The sequence below is a fragment of the Acipenser ruthenus genome, chromosome 11 (genome assembly GCF_902713425.1).
Source record: "Acipenser ruthenus chromosome 11, fAciRut3.2 maternal haplotype, whole genome shotgun sequence".
NCBI classification, from domain to species: Eukaryota; Metazoa; Chordata; class Actinopteri; order Acipenseriformes; family Acipenseridae; genus Acipenser; species Acipenser ruthenus.
Window position 1 is genome coordinate 4,899,562 of NC_081199.1, and position 16,310 is coordinate 4,915,871.

Sequence of the window (16,310 nt, forward strand, 5' to 3'; positions counted from 1 at the left end):
ACAGGGCACTGTACCTTTAAACAGTGTCACAGTCATCTCCTACACACACTGGGGCATACGCATTAAAGCAATGCAGGTCAAAAACGTGTAGGGTATGCACAGGACACACCCAATGTCACCCATTCCCTTTGAGCTATAAATCAGGGTGCGAATGGGCGTCTGCTTTCAGGATAAATCTATAGATAGCATGCCTCATATTTTGTTGCTTTCCACAACAGCCAAGAAAAAATATATAGTGTGCTATTGTTGGCTTTAAATAAACGTGGTGTGCGTGCTGAAAGGGGAAAGGGGTATCACCACATCAGCCATTCAAGGTGCGTAGCTGAGTAAGAACACACATTAGTCAGCTCCAGGCACTCAAGCGGAAGAAACATGCACAGACGGCGCTGCAAAGGAAACGTTATAGCTACAATCGTTAACAGAAGAAATGCCGATGTGCTGCTGATACACATTTACATATATACAAACATTATACATTCTTTTTTGAAACCCTGGTGCAAACAAATCGCATTTGTCAAAACCTATATTAGAAACGTATCCACCGGCAAGTGGTTATTTTTGTTTTTCTTTTATATTAAGATCACATTCCCTGCACAGTAGACGGGGTTTTCTATTGTAATCTGACACACATATTTCCCCTGCCATCAGTGTAAATACACAAAAACCGAATAAACTACTGGTGGCACAGAAACGCGGTTGAGGTTTTGTGTTGTTGCTTCAATGTCACATTGCAGGTACGCAGCAGCTCCGTCGTAGTATTATAATCAGATTACTAGTACAACTTGAGGAGTGCAGGGCGGGGATATTCCGTTATAAACACACACGCAGACAACGTGGAGTGATTGGGTGGGCTGTAGGAGAGTGTGGTGCTGGTGTAGGATATCGGGCACACACACACACACACACTCACGCGTGCACATCTAAAAGAAGAGCCTAAAGCCAGCAACTGACCAACCAGCTGACTTTTAAACGCGCGCCCCCGTCACACACCTTCCAAGGAGAATAAGAAGATAAACAAACCTCAGCATGTTCGCAGACAGATACAGACACGGTCGCGCTGTCAGAACCTGACGAGAGGTCGTGCCGCTCCCGACTTTTAAAACCCTCCTTTTCTCTCATTTATTTTAAAAGAACGGCTCTCTCTTATTATTATACATTTTCTTGAATGTTGCTGGCAAAACAAGTTGAATTAATTTCTTGCCTTCTTTGAAAATAGGGTTATATTTTTCCCTTTATATTGTTTGTTTGTTTGTGTGTTTTATTTATTTTATTTTATTTTTAAACAAAAATATCATAGTTCTTAGAGAATGGGTTCTAGGTTGAGCAGACAAAGCAGTCTGCAAGACGAAACGGAATTTTCTAAGAAAAAACGACAGCAGAGCCCCGGGGAAGATGGGGCGAGCGGCGGCGGAGACTTTCTATTTACATCCCTGATCCTAAAGTCCGACAAGCTGCCGGGGATGCTCAAGAAAAACAACCCAGCTCCCTACACGCGAAGGGTAGGATGGATCCGGGATATCCAGGCGCTTATCCGCGAATGCAAAGTGGAGCAGGCAGTCGACGTTATCAAATTACTAAGAAAGGTAAAGACCAGCCCAGAAACTGAATGCATGAAAGCTTCTTGTTTTTAAGTTGTTGCAATAATTAAATATTTAAAAACCATAAGCTACTAATACCATTATTGTTATTATTATTATTATTATTATTATTATTATTATTATTATTATTATTATTATTATTATTATTATTATTATTAACAACTATTTTTATGACAATAATAATATCACAAAAAAAGGTTATTTTTAATATGAACCTCACTGTGCCATTTATTTATTTATAATTTTTTTGTCCCAATAGATGGTTCTAGACTTGCTTGTCAACTTGATACAACCTCAATGCCCGCTGTATAAATAAATAACAAATGACAATAAAGACTGTTGCTCAACAGAAACACAATAAAGATTGGTAATACAGATTTGTTTCTGTCCACTACAGTATATTTATAGAGGGCTGTAGGTTTGGTAAATAGCGTGCTTTTGACTACTCTGCTTGACGTTTCCAAAGGCACGTAGGTCACGTATGTAGTTAAAAGTGCTCATGTTAAGAGCATTGATCTTTTTTTTGTGCACGTTTGCGTAAGAAGAATCACGTTGCTCAGTAGACCACACCCAATCCTATGCCTGCTTTTCAGACCCCACCTCAACAACATGTGAAAAACTATACAGGCTGTGTGCAAATCAGGGGAGCTGGATTCCTTTAACATTTATTAAGTATAAAATGCAAGAATTTTTTTTTTCAGGAGTGCATGCTGTATTTTATATGTTTGTTGTTTCCAAAGACAATATTCCTGGACCCCCCCACACACACACACATTCAGGTCCATTCTGATACTTACTATCTGACAAGAGCACAGCAGATAACAAAAACTATATAAAAATACAGATGAATGCTTATGTGATGTGCAGAGAAGAATCTATCCTGGATAGTTCTGGGATTTTATGAATGCTGGCTGCACAGGCATTGTTACTTGGCATCAGCATACAGCATGATAGACCAAATTCTCAAGCCACCTGCTGGACAATAGACACATTACAGGTTGGTATTGTGAAATGGTAGGTAATGTTATTTTAGGTAAAGTCCAAGATTAGTGCTAATCAGGGTCTGTGAAACCAGCCATTACTATAGTTCAGGAAATGTGTGTTTTCAAACTGCACCTGTTAAAAAAAAAAAATAATACAGAAATAATACAGAAGAACTGAAACAATTATTTTTCATTAAATGAAAAAAACAAAACCAAAAAAATGGTATTTTTATTTATTTATTTATTTATTTATTTATGCACACAAAGCTAACGTAACACCAAAAATACTGAGGTTTCTCGGATAGCTGTATTAATTGTGAAAGCAGTTTGGTATCTGGGCAACGCACAGTGTCATTCATTCTCATGTTGAATAACTTGCTTAGCCCAGGAGAACCACAGAGCAGACACATCTCCTCCATACTCTGCTTAATGCACTTATTGAAGCATGGCTTTCATTGTCAGGTCCATGCTGCTATTCAGGAGATTTCATCCTTAATGTGTAACAGCAGTGGGACAGCGAGCAGCGCATTAAAATACAGAAAAATACAGTGAAAAAAACCCCCTTCAAACTGAAAATTATTCTTTTTTCACACATACTGACACCTGCTTTCCCATGCTGTCTAATCTAGTTATTGTTTAGTCCTCCAAATCCATCGTAATACGATTCTAGAATCCACACTGTTTTGCTCTCCTCATATGCACGCTGAAAACGACCCTGTAACTGTTTTTTTTTACAGGCTTTCAGAATGGCAGTATTTTTTTTTAATGGTTGGTTTCTGTCAGCTTATGAATAGATTAATTAATTAATTAATTAATTAATTAATTAATTAATTAATTAATTAATTAATCAATTAATTAATTAATTAATTAATTTTAAAAGCTGCCCTACCTGAAATGAAACACACATTGTACTCGGGGACACCGGATTAAAACCCAAGCAGCTTTGCTGTCGTTGGTGACCCGAGACCCAGCGTGACTTTTTCTGTACACTAAAGTAGCAAGCAAGGCTGGTACTGTGCCAGCCTCTAATCTCCCTCCCTCTCCTTGCTCGCTGCGAGCTGAAGGAGAACGAGAAGAGGAAGAGGAAGAGAGCGATGCATTTATTGTCTAGCCCTGTTGCAGGTGCCCGGTCATTGCCAGGCAGTTTGAAAGGCAGTGGTAATTACCCAGGTATCTATTCTGAGCTTCGTATTGATGTAGCAACCTCAGCAGAGGTGCTCGTTTTCTTGACAATTGAAAGAAATTAAGGCATTGCAATAAAGGGAGGTTGTAAAGTGACACAGTGTCAAAATTGGTTGGAGAGTCTGGTACTGTTTAAATGAAAATTGCAGAAACATTGCTGAATAGGGGAGAAGCAAGTCTATTTTTCACTTAAAATGGGTTTGATGGTTTAAATGGTGAACAGCAACAAATTATTTTCTCGAGCTTATTAATCAGCCCCAAATGAAGTGTTGCTATTTTTAGAGGTTCGTTACTGAGCCAGTGTCAGAAGGCCCAGGTAAACAATATTGCGAGACACGTAATCCCATAATTACCCCTTCATTACTTTGACAGAGCCGCATTTATTCAGTCTGTTATAGATCTTATCTTGCCCAATTTTGTCCAGTAAAGCAGTTGGGGAGTTAATTGCCTTAAGGGCTTAAAGGAAAAAAAAAGCAACCACATTCCTGAATAGATGGTAAGCGTTAAGCCCACAGGTAAACTGGCTCTGATCTCTTCAGCTGAATTTATCACGAGTTCACCATACAAATGGATCAATAACAAAACACGCTTCTTTGGTTAGAAAAGAAGGATGGGTAAAAGGAAAAACAAATGTTATAGTCCATTAATGCTTTACAGCAGTATAAGGATGACACAACCACCACAGGCTGGGTGCTAAGCTTTTTACTTCAGAGGGTAATTTGCATAGGGCAGCACGGTGGTGTAGTGGTTAGCGCTGCTGCCTCACAGCGCTAGGGTCCTAGGTTCGAATCCGTGTTCGCGAGGGTTTTCTCCGGGTATTCCGGTTTCCTCCCACAGTCCTAATACATGCTGTCTAGGTTGATTGGTCACTCTAAATTGCCCTCTGTGTGAGAGTGTGTGTGGTGCCCTGCGATGGACTGGCGTCCCGTCCAGGGTGTAGTCTTGACTTGCGCCCTGTGTATGCCGGGTTAGGCTCTGGCTCACCGCGACCCTGTAAAGGAGTAAGCGGTTAATGATAATGGGTGGATGGTAATTTGCATTATAATTTGCTAAAAAGCAGCAAAGCGCTTGATAGTGTTCTGAAATTATTTCAGATTACTGAAAGCCATCCAAATGACATTTCTGAGCTCTAGCCGCCCAAGTATGTTTTGGAGAGGAAAGCAACATTGTTTGTTACAAAATTACCCTGTTCTAGCCATCGTGGTCTCTAATGATGAAAGCTTGCTCTTGGACTGTGCTATTTTTACTCCTGCAATTGTTAAAGTAAAACATAAAAGCCTGACCTCTGCCATCACACTAAGCAGTATGCTAAAATGAGCCGAGTCTGCTCCCTGTCTTGTCTGTGCATGACTGATCTATCTGCCACCTTATGTAGCCACATGAGGTTCTGTTAACACGCTGGCAAAAATACATTCAGGGTTGCAGTTCGCTGTCTTAAAATAGAATGGTAAAGCTGCCACTTGGCTAACCTAATCCACATCTGGAATGTTTGGAACATTAGTAAGTGGTCTCTGCAAATAAAGACCCATTTAGAAGTCACATCTAACACAATCTTAACATGTAATGTGCACATTTCCTGAAGAGATCAGGGAGATAGACCTTTTCCTAGAATCCTGAGGAGATTCCGGAGTGCTATCGAATAGCACTCCGGAATATATTGAATCTGGATTAGTTGTGCTCATCACACTTCATATTTCCCTGAAGTGACCTCTACCTCCAGTAGAAAAACCCGTTGGCATGATTAGGCTACAATATTGCATCCTGGTGTAAGCATGGCTTGTCACTATATTGAACATATTTTAATGCTGCTTACTGTATGGCATAAGCCTGACCTTACCCAATGCAGTAATACAGGGCTGGAGCCTCCAGGGCAGAATTTTTAGAACAAGTGATTACATTATCCTTGTTGGCATTAGAACCTTAAATGCAAAGATCTTTAACCTGGAATATCCATTGACGATAATGAGGGCTGACGGTAAACAGTTAGTTTTATGGGGCCAGGACCAACACTGATCCCTAATGCTGTATTATTATTCTTTTTACTTATGAAGAACATTCGTTACACTTAGGATGGGCAGTGTTTTCCAGCTATGGGTTTGACTCTAAATGCCCATGCTTTGGGCTTTCAATTAAGGTGAAATAAGGTACTTGTGTCTGAGCAAATCATTATGCTGAGTTACACAATGTGAAAGCCTTGTAATTGCCATACAATGACAACTGTGCTGCGTGGCTAGTACACAGCCAAGAGGTTATTTAATGATGAATAAATGAATAGATGTTCCAGCATATCTCATTAAAGTGTTGTGTAGCAAAAGAAAATAGACTGTCGTTTATGATTAAAAAATAAATAAAAATCTTATTTAACCCAGCATACTGTAACAGTATCCTGGAGTGAACCCTAACAGATCTAGCTTGCAAAGAAATAACACCCACTCGCACACACAGTATAATCATGAGCTCCTAAAGGGTTAACGGCTGTATACAAAGGGGTCTGTTAATGTGCAAGGAACTGGACCATCATATAATGACATAGTGACCAGTGCTGTATATTGTGATGGTATGCACTGCATTGTGACTCTGTATTCTGTGTCATCCACAAGTGGTATTTTTTATTAATGTCATTATTCTCTATTACAGGATTTGGGTTTGGAAGGCACTTCCCTAAATGATATTCTCTACAAGAATGCAGCGTTTCTTAATCTGGTTGATCCCATCTCTCACGAGCTGCTGCTTAGCCTGGCTCGTGACTTACAGTGCCCCAAGAAGGTGAGTCACTGTCTGTTTTTCTAAATAAGTTACAGTAGACCCTGGGTTAGATGCTCAAAGATCTTTACTCCAAATCATTATTTGGAGCACAATTGGGTTTTTTTTGTTTCCTTTCTGAAAAAAAACACCTAGTAAAGTAAGAAAGCAAAATATAACTAATTAAGGAGTCTTAAGTTGTTTCTTTTTTGCTCTAGTGACACATTGCAGTAGATAATGCATTGAGAATCTGGTCCCATGACCCAGGCTTCCATGTTTCCATTTGCCTCTAGGACTGAGTTGAAAGTGATCCTGTTCATTTCCATTGACCACAGAGCAATGTTAACTTATTTTGCACTGGGACGCTGCCTGTTTGTAATATGGACTGAGAGAACTTACTGTACTAATGGAAGTGACATGACAAGATTACAATAATAACCCTCTCCTGATGGAAACAGTGTCAGTCTGACTGTGGCCACAGATCTAGATCAGGTTGAGTTCAGCCCTGCTGATGGTTGTCAATTCAATACCAAGATTAAATCCAAATGATGGGAGCGCCATATCCTCTATAAAGTATAACCACGGCGGCAACAAGACCTTTCATTTTCATTCAGGACCCGGTGGCAGATGGAAGCAAAGCACAGGCAAGTGTCTCTTACACTCCTTTCCAATCCAATGCCTTGTTCCAGCCACATCCCATGATGATGTAATTGATCTCCAAGATTCATTTAAAGAAATAAAGACTAGCTTGGTATAATTCTCTGGGCTACTCAAATCAATAATCAAGGAAAATCACCCTAGACTGGAATAATTGGAATCATAGTACAACAACAAGCCCACAGGAGGCTGTGTGGTCCAGTGGTTAACGAAAAGGGCTTGTAACCAGGAGGTCCCCAGTTCAAATCCCACCTCAGCCACTGACTCATTGTGTGAACCTGAGCAAGTCACTTAACTTTCTTGTGCTCCATTTTTCGGGTGAGACATAGTTGTAAGTGACTCTGCAGCTGATGCATAGTTCACACACCCTAGTCTCTGTAAGTTGCCTTGGATAAAGTCGTCTGCTAAATAAACAAATAACAATAACAACTACCAGTATCCGTTTTCTAATTTATAAATCATCTCAAGTTTAAAAAAACAACATGGCATATTTTGTTGAGCATGTCGTGTTTAATTTCCCTTGTGGCTCATCACCTGCAGACAAGTAATTATTTCTAAAAGGAATATGAAAACCGAAGGTTGCTTGAATAAAATGTCCTCTGCTGAGCTTGATCTCTTGTTGTTATTTCTTGTTTACGCGTGAGTTGCCGCATCGCTGCACATTTTCCGTGATGCCCTTGCTGGTCGGCTGTCTTGCAGGAGGTTTTTGGTTTCTGTTTGTTGTTGCCTGAGACGCAGACATGTGCTGTCACATGAATGGCTGATAGTGAGCAATGCTTCTGGACGTCAAGCGTTTAGAGCATTTGGTTAAATTTAAATCGAAGACGTTGTGTAATGAACTGGTGTCAGCCCATTAAATTGAATTGAATTGAATAGAAAGGGAAGGGCTGGACCTGGTTCAAAGACATCTTACCATTCAGCTTTAAATGAGAGGTAAGTACGTGCTTTATCATGATGTCCATATTATTAACTCATCCTTCGCAAGGAGGAGATCCGTTACATTTGGAGGGGAGTCTACATTGCACCTTCACTGGCTACATTTGTTCGAAAATGTTCAATAGCCAGTAATGTCGACTAAATGGCACCCACCTGTCCTATTCACATTATTATGTATTTCTGGTCCTTTCCTGTGTCGATATTTTTCAAGACAGAAGCAGATGGGATCTCTGCAGTGCCCACCCTCACATGATAGACTGCTGATCGCTGACAGCTTCTGTCTATGCAAAGACACCTGTTCATTTCCAGAATGTTCAAAACTCTCGATGGCAGCTTATTTATTTTTAACTCATGACAGAACATAACTGAACTTCACAGCTTTCTAGCTGAGGGGGTACTTTGTGTCAAACGGTCTTGTTGTTAAACCAAAAAAAACTGACTGATTTAAACCCAGGGATCTTGCGATGAAAGACCAGTAGCCTCCATTAACCTTCCTTTCTACTAACTGTTTGTAAAATAAGTCCCTGTTTGAGCCTTCACCAGCAAGGGAAGGTATAAGCGACAGATGGCAGCTAGTCAAAAACGCAGCTGCTGATGCTTAAGCCTAACTCATCACATAAATCCAGTTATGGCTCGGTTACACTGGCTATCAGTCATATTACGCCTACTGTAAAAAAATATATGACCTACTTTACCAACATAAATCTTGGTCCAAGCTGAACCTCTGCATTGCTGACCTTGTACAACTCAACTGGGGTGGTCTTTCTGTCTCTCCAGGACTCAGATGCTTGGGTTAGTGTTCATCTGCTTACACTGAGTGTCATCAAGAAAATATTAAAGCTGAGGTGGCCCTTTATTAAACCTCAACCGGACCTTCATTTTTGAACGCTTAGCTTTTAGAAAATATCTCGGCTCTGCAGACTCCACTGCAGTGACAAAGCAGTGTGAGCTGTATTCATAAAGCATTGGAGTGCCGTTATGTGAATAGCAATCTTACACACTGTCCGTCAGACATCTCTCGGCAGTGCTTGCTGGTCGCCGTCTCTCTTGCTCAGGGCCTCGCTGTCTGGGATCCAGGCCTTGTTTATCTAATTAGTTTCCTCATGACGAATGTAAGCTCAGTCTTGGGTAGACAGTTGTGTTTGGAGGCCTGTGAGTGGGCGGCTAATGCAAATGTAATATCAGCCGTCCTCTCCTTTGACGATCAAGCTGCCGAGGCGATAATGGAGCGGCATTGTAGACTTTTTTCATTTTAAAAGTTGCTGCAAGAAAGTAAATAGGGCAATTTAGCAAATGAACAACTGTCAAGATATTTGAAATGTCTAAAGCGAGCTAAGCCTTTATTAACTTTAGTCTTATTGCTTTCAGACTTACTCATTAAAACGAATACTGGATTTTCTCATATGCACAAATATTACATTACTAACAGCGCTTAAATATGTATTTTTTAATTAAACTTTTTTTTTTGAATTTCCATGCTGTTTTCCAGTAAGTGTATCTGCACTGGAAGCACTGAGGTGGCCTACCCTTAACAACACGTCCTCTGAATTTGTGAGACACTGGATTTAAGAGAGAGAGAAAGACAAGAGGGAATGGCTATTTGCAAATAGATGTAGTTGGGTTCAATTGCCCTCTCTGTTTTGTTGTGCTGTTGGTAATCGGATTTGATTTGTTCCTCGTAACTCAATATTTCGCGTGACGGATAGAGAAAGACTAAATTGTATTTTATAGTGGAAATTGCTCTGGGCGACAGTGCTCACTGAGAAAGCGAAGGGCTGAGGAAACAAATCCACCGTTGGATGATATTAAAGCCTAATTTTTCTGGTTTGCTGTGAGGGGAATAACTTGAACGGTTCCCCTTGAATTCATTACTTTGATGTCTTAAGCAAAACAAAGGAAAAAATATTATGATACTACAGGAATGAGGTTGCAGAATGCAACTGAGTGAGGTGTGTCTCAGTTAGTGGGTTATTGATTCAGAATAAGTGTTTCCTGAAAGTCAATATTCTCTTAAGGCTGCCGCTTTAATAAGGGCACCATGCATTTGTGTGACATGAGAATATATATATATATATATATATAAAAGAAAAGATGGCTGACCCAGGTTGTATTATTGGATTTCGTTGGTCAGGTGTCCCATTTAGAAACATTGTAAGATGAATGCCATACATTGGAGCATACGATATAGCAACATCATTGACAGCTGCTACGATCCAGTTATCCAGTGTATCGTACAGGGGCAGAGCAGTGGAAATACAGAGCCAGGCAGTGCTTGGAAAAGACCAAGATGAAGAGACTGAGTTTGTTAGCTTTATGACTGAAAAACAAGTCTAAATGCGCAAATCAATGCAAGAAATTAGAACAGTCACAATTACTCTGGGAGAGTTAAGGATTATTTATTAATTTTTTTCTGTGGCTGTCAAAAACAAATCCTGCATTTCGATGTTAGCAGTGCCGGTCCTGTATGATAATAGGCACTAACTCTGTATATTCCTCTTCGTTCTTTGAGATCAGAAAATGCTAAACTTTCAGGTCTTCCAAAAAATCGTCTTAAATCAGCTGGAGCCGGAGCTCTTTACTGTTGCGCTCCTCGTTTGTGGAACTCTGTTTTCCTGTTGACACATTGGATTCTTTCAAGCCTAAATTGAAAAGCATACTTTTATTAATGTGCTTTTATAGAATTGGTTGTAGCTGGAGTGTATTGTACAGCGCTCTCTGGGATGCCATGGCATGAAGGGCACTATATAAAAATACATTTGTATTGCATTGTATTTTATATTGAGGCCTGGAATTGCCCTCTGTACTGTGTGTGTGTGCCTACAGGGCAGGCTGGGGTCACTACCCTGGCTCTGGGATGTTCTGCATCAACAAGGATCACCATGTGCCAGACAATTCATAAAGGGGATTGCGATGCGTTCTGCTTCCCTATCAAACCGATCAAGGAGCACCAAATGAAACACACATTGTTTTCTTAGGGATGGCTAGCACCCACAGCTCTCCAGCAGGGTTGCATTGTGTTGTCTGCAGCAATGCCACATGGAAGGGCATTAGTGGGGTAAGAATAATGTAAGCATGGTGGTGTCACGTTCCGTAGCACAAGAGGATTGTTATGTGGTGATAAGATGTCCTTTCATCCGGGGATGATCCTGTTTCATAAGAACTCAGCGTTGATTTCTAATTTCTTTATCTCTTGGGCTTCATTGCAGGAGCTGGACCCCTTGAAGTCTTCGGATAAGATATGCAGGCAGCTGATCTACCACCTGACCCCACACTCCAAGTGGCTGCGGCAGAGCCTGCCGCGGAGGAAGTCACAGGCGTGGTGAGCGCGTAATCCCTGCTTTTATAACAACCGCTTTCCACCCTTGGCACTGTCCGCCAAAGCAAACTGGGGGATATTTATAGAACCCATCTCTGGCTCCCAAACAAAACCTTCTGAATTATTTATCAAACAAATGCTAAGTGTGAAAAGATTGTTACACCATCGAGTCACCTTTGAGCAAAGCTAATAGAAGAGACGCATGTGCATGCCTATAGTGAGGTCTGGGGTAGTCGGTTGTGGGATTCAATGTCAACAGAACAAGGCAGTGAAATCTGTACTTATACAACGCATTGCTTACATAATACAAGTTGAGGATTCAAGTTTATAATTTGCTACAAATAAAAGAATGGTATTGATTCTTTTACACTTGATGGATGCAAAGCTTGGAGACAGTGCAGAACGCAATCTGAATCTGCAACTTAATAGAACACGTACAGCACATACAGATCGAGCCTTGTTTTGAAGGCAATGAATCCCATTTTAAAATATTTATATATACAGTATTTACCGAGACCGGTGTCTGTTGAATCTGCGGCTTTTATAACTGTTTTCTAAAGGTTAACCAAAATATCCAGTAGAAAGATAAAATTAAATAGATGGTATGGAAATAAGCAATACACACACCGGAAGATTTAATATTACGATTCCAAACTCATATTTGGCTTTAGCTCCATTATAAATCACGAATGAGAAATCAACCAATCAAACCAACCAAAAGAGAGAGAGAGAGAGACTGGGCAACCTTTATCGGCTTTTATTGGAGTTATTTTTCCCAAACTACACTAGCAATCATCCCCTTTGAATGTTTCCTAGACCTCTTCAGATGCCTGTGGTGTTTACAGAGTTAAGGAATGTCTGAAAAGCTGAAATACAGTTCAGATTGCTGTGCTCACTCGTGTGTGGCGAATGAAAGAGAGAGAGAGAATTAGATTCTCTTCCCGAACTCTCTCTCTCTCTCTGTTAAACTCTGGAGTAAGAAGCAGTGTCTGGAATTAGAAATAGCAAAATATTCTGCTGAAGCCAAAAAAGAGCTTAGAATCAAACAACAATTTAGTCTTGTGGCAAATGTTTACCGTTCCATTTAACCCACAAAATGTTTGCAAGTTTCATCAAAGGCATGTCAGGGAAACAAAACAAATTTGCAACTCTAATGTACATTTTTGATATTGTCGTACAGAACAGTTGTGTGCCCCTATAAGTGCCCTGTGTCTTACGAAGCTAGTTGGTCTGGCTACACAGACACTGCCTCTGCTTCCCACTGCAATAGCAGTGAAAGGTATTCTGTACGGGACCTGAGCCAATGCAATGATTGATGTCTTGCAGCCATCCTAAAAGTCCCTACATAGCTCACAGAAATACTGCAGTAATTACTGGAATAGGCTGTGTATCATTTATCAGAGCTGAGCCAGTCATACAGCACCCTGTGCTCAAGATGAACTAAAAGCTCTTTGGGATCTGTTCAGCAGTGCTGTTTCAGTATGCATTGACCTGCACACACAAATACCATCACAGAATAATGCGGATGTAGTTGGGTAGCTGGGTACAGTATTTACAATGTTGCACTGGAGTGCGGGTATATGTTTGTGAAGTGTTTTTACTTGGCGTTGTTGAAACAGTGTTCTTTTGGGTTCTGTGACATGAATTCAGATTGTGTAAATCTCAGGGCTTTCTCTGTCCTACCCACCAGCACATTCTGACTGTTTATTTCCCAGCGGCTCTCGGTTACCCTCTCACTACATCTCATTACATCCCTGATCTGAACGGGAGCATTGCAAATAAACAGTCAAAGCAGCCTGCTTACGTGCCGGTGCAAAGAAATATCGGCTTTGTTATTCTGTGGTTACATAAGACTTAACAGAGCGCTTACAGAGCTGAGAAAAGGTCTCACGTGCAAGGCATTCATCAGAGGCATTCAATAGAGAAATATGTACAGTATGTACAATGTGAATTGTGTATATATATATATATATATATATATATATATATATATATATATATATAGTATATACATGCATACTGTATATGAACATTGTGATTGACCATGCAGTCTAATTAAAGGCTCAACAAGTTATCTATTTGATATAAAGAGAAGAAGCATTTGCAGGCAACTAATATACTACTGAGTATGAGGAATCTATGGTATGGAGTTAATCTATGTTTATTGGTCTTAGATTAGCCAATAGGGATTTTAAATATATATATATATATATATATATATATATATATATATATATATATATATATATGAAGATAGACAGAATACCCTCTTAAAACGTATCTGGAGATGGACAGAGGAACGGTGATGGAAAAAGTTTGAAAGTGAAACACCCTTGAGAGAGGCTGGGACCCTGCTTCCCAGTAGATGCTTGGCTGTGACTAGCTGCAGCTGACAGGCAGATTTTTATGATTTTAATCTGAAAAGAAAATCCTTTAAGCTAGGCATGTCTATTACCCCCCTCCCCGCGCACACCTCTGACTGTAAGCCTGTCTGGCGTCGGAGTTGCTCCCCGGGGACACAAACTGCCACCGTTGCATTGCTTTGCATTGTTGTCCTGGAGTCCTGCCACAGCTAATGTGTTTTGTGCCAGGTTAGCTGTGCCTCGGTGTGAAATTCCTTAGCACTCCTCTGACAGAAAAAAAAACAACATCTAAGTTTCAACAGGTCAGTCCCCCGCAGCGCTGCGTGGAGCTGATCTCTGTGGCGCTGATCTGTACTTCTGCAGCGATCGATCAGAGTTATCGATTATTCGGTCGTGCCTCGTTCAAAACCACGCTTATTGATGATGATAAGATGGACACTAACAATAAGTTGAAACAAACCCTCACAAAACGTTAACGGCATGATTGATAGAGAATGTGCATTACCTGTGGCAGAAGCAGGGGCATGATTGATATAAACAGAGTCCAGACTGTCTGAGCAAAACGCTGAGGTCTTCCCAGCTCTGCTGATCTCCCGTGAGGCAAAGCTTTACAGTGACATTTCTCCCCATACAGTATACGATTTGAAAAGAAAAAAACAAAAGCTGGAACTGGCTCCAGCAGTTCTATTTCCATCCCAGTGGAGACTGCATTTCTTTTCTCCATTTAATGACGTCACAGCTAATCGAACCCAAGCAAACAAGTGACCTATCCGGCCCTAATTGTTTGTTTTCCTTGACTGATTTCATGGGAGGCTGGGTATCAAATCTTAGACTTGGGTGAGGTCTTTGAAGCCAGCAGTTCTGCTATTGAGCCAAAAAAAAAAGCCAACTCTCTTAGTGGAGCCTAGAGGAACTGCTGCACTTCTTTTCAGGTGCAGTACCAAGCACTACTTAACATGTTTCAAATGAGGATGGAATTGATGATCCGTGGAGCCTCATTGTCGAACTGGCCTATCAAGCTGACTTGCTTGTGAGCCTCATATTCACATTCAGTGCAGATCTGAGCCTTCCCTCTGCTGCTTAATTCCAGGCATTTACGGCTGGAGCAGCCCAGGCACGGCTACGAGTCAAAACTGGAAGCAGGTTTATTTTTTCTGTCTAGTTTTTTTTTTCTGTATGAATTTTAGCTCTCCCTTCTGCACTTTTTTGCAACATTCTACGATTGGCAACAGAACGTGATTTGCTACTGCTGTAACACCTTGAACAAGCAGAACATATGAAAAGATGCAGGTCTTAAGATTCAGGATCCATTTTTTGCACCAGGGCATCTGTTTTTTTTTTTAATAAACAAGTTGAAAACCTGCCCTTCAATTAGTCTTCGTGTGTGCAAGCCAAGTGCTTTAGGAAATTCAAGCAGTTTAATGAACCTAACAAGGTTCCCCAGAGGCTATGTCTACCTGGACCCGGCTGCAGTTTTATTAACAATAATTGGAAAAGGAAAAAGAGAACAAGTGCACGCCACAGGGCCGCCATGGCAACTTAGGGGATTGGAAGTTTAAATGCGGCCCCATCCACCAATAGCGTCACTTGTTTTTTCGAGGGCTATTAAGTGTTGAGGCCCACGTCCTGCAGTAATGGAACAAATTGAAAAGCTCATTATCTGAGATCTGCTCGCCAACTAATAGACATTTGTGTTGGAAAAGGGAGGCGTTGATTAATTATTGCCGCAAGTTCAGTACTAGCGCATCCACAAGCGGTGTGTCCTTAACACATGACCTGCAGGTCACATGGCCCCTCTTTGGATTTTGGTTATCACATTAGCTTGGATTGGGATATCGTATAACTGGAAATCTCACTCATACCCTATCTCTGTCATACTCTTAATTCGGTTCTGGAGGTCAGTCACTCATTGCAGTGGGATATGACTACATTCTGTGAACCTATACGCTCCTCCCTAGAGAAATGCAGAGCCAGGTCCAACAGATTGACAGCAGTCAGTGGTCCAGGAGGTTGGGTTACAGCAGCGCCATCGGGAAGTATTTCTTACACAATCAGCTGCCAATTTACAGTCATGAAATAAATGAATGGTATGAAACATGAAACCACCTATCCTACCAAGGCAGTAAATCACTGCTTTTAAGTAGACCTGTCACTGGATTTCACTAAAAAAAATGTTTCCATTGGCTGCTTTCACAGAGCTGGACAAACTATTTATTTATACACCTTATTTCCGTGAGGTACGCAGCAAGGCAGCATTTCACAGAACGGCTCCAGACCAGTCTCTTATTGTACAATAAACCTCCAAATTCCTGCTTGTATTATCATCAGCCGGCAAACAAGATACCCTCGCTATCCCTGATGCATCCCAGATTCAGCACTGCCAAACCAGTGACTATACAGCACTGACACGGTGTACAGTTCAGATAATCATGACAGAAATGGTCTGAAGCCACAAGTCTTGCTGTTAGAAGTCAAACTGATAGCAGTGATACATGATTACTTGATAACCACGGCACGGCTCCCCAACTTCTAT

General features: G+C 40.8%; 1 protein-coding gene across 1 annotated transcript in view; it reads left to right on the forward strand.

Moving 5' to 3' along the window:
• The first annotated feature begins 888 nt into the window (after positions 1 to 888).
• LOC117427106 (leucine-rich repeat-containing protein 75B-like) overlaps positions 889 to 16,310 on the forward strand; it is a 29,929-nt gene continuing 14,507 nt past the window's right edge. Inside the window, exons 1-3 of the mRNA XM_034925568.2 lie at positions 889 to 1,583; positions 6,401 to 6,529; positions 11,305 to 11,417. Coding sequence (XP_034781459.2) covers positions 1,308 to 1,583; positions 6,401 to 6,529; positions 11,305 to 11,417 — 518 coding nt within the window. The 5' untranslated portion in view covers positions 889 to 1,307. The remainder of the gene's footprint in view (positions 1,584 to 6,400; positions 6,530 to 11,304; positions 11,418 to 16,310) is intronic.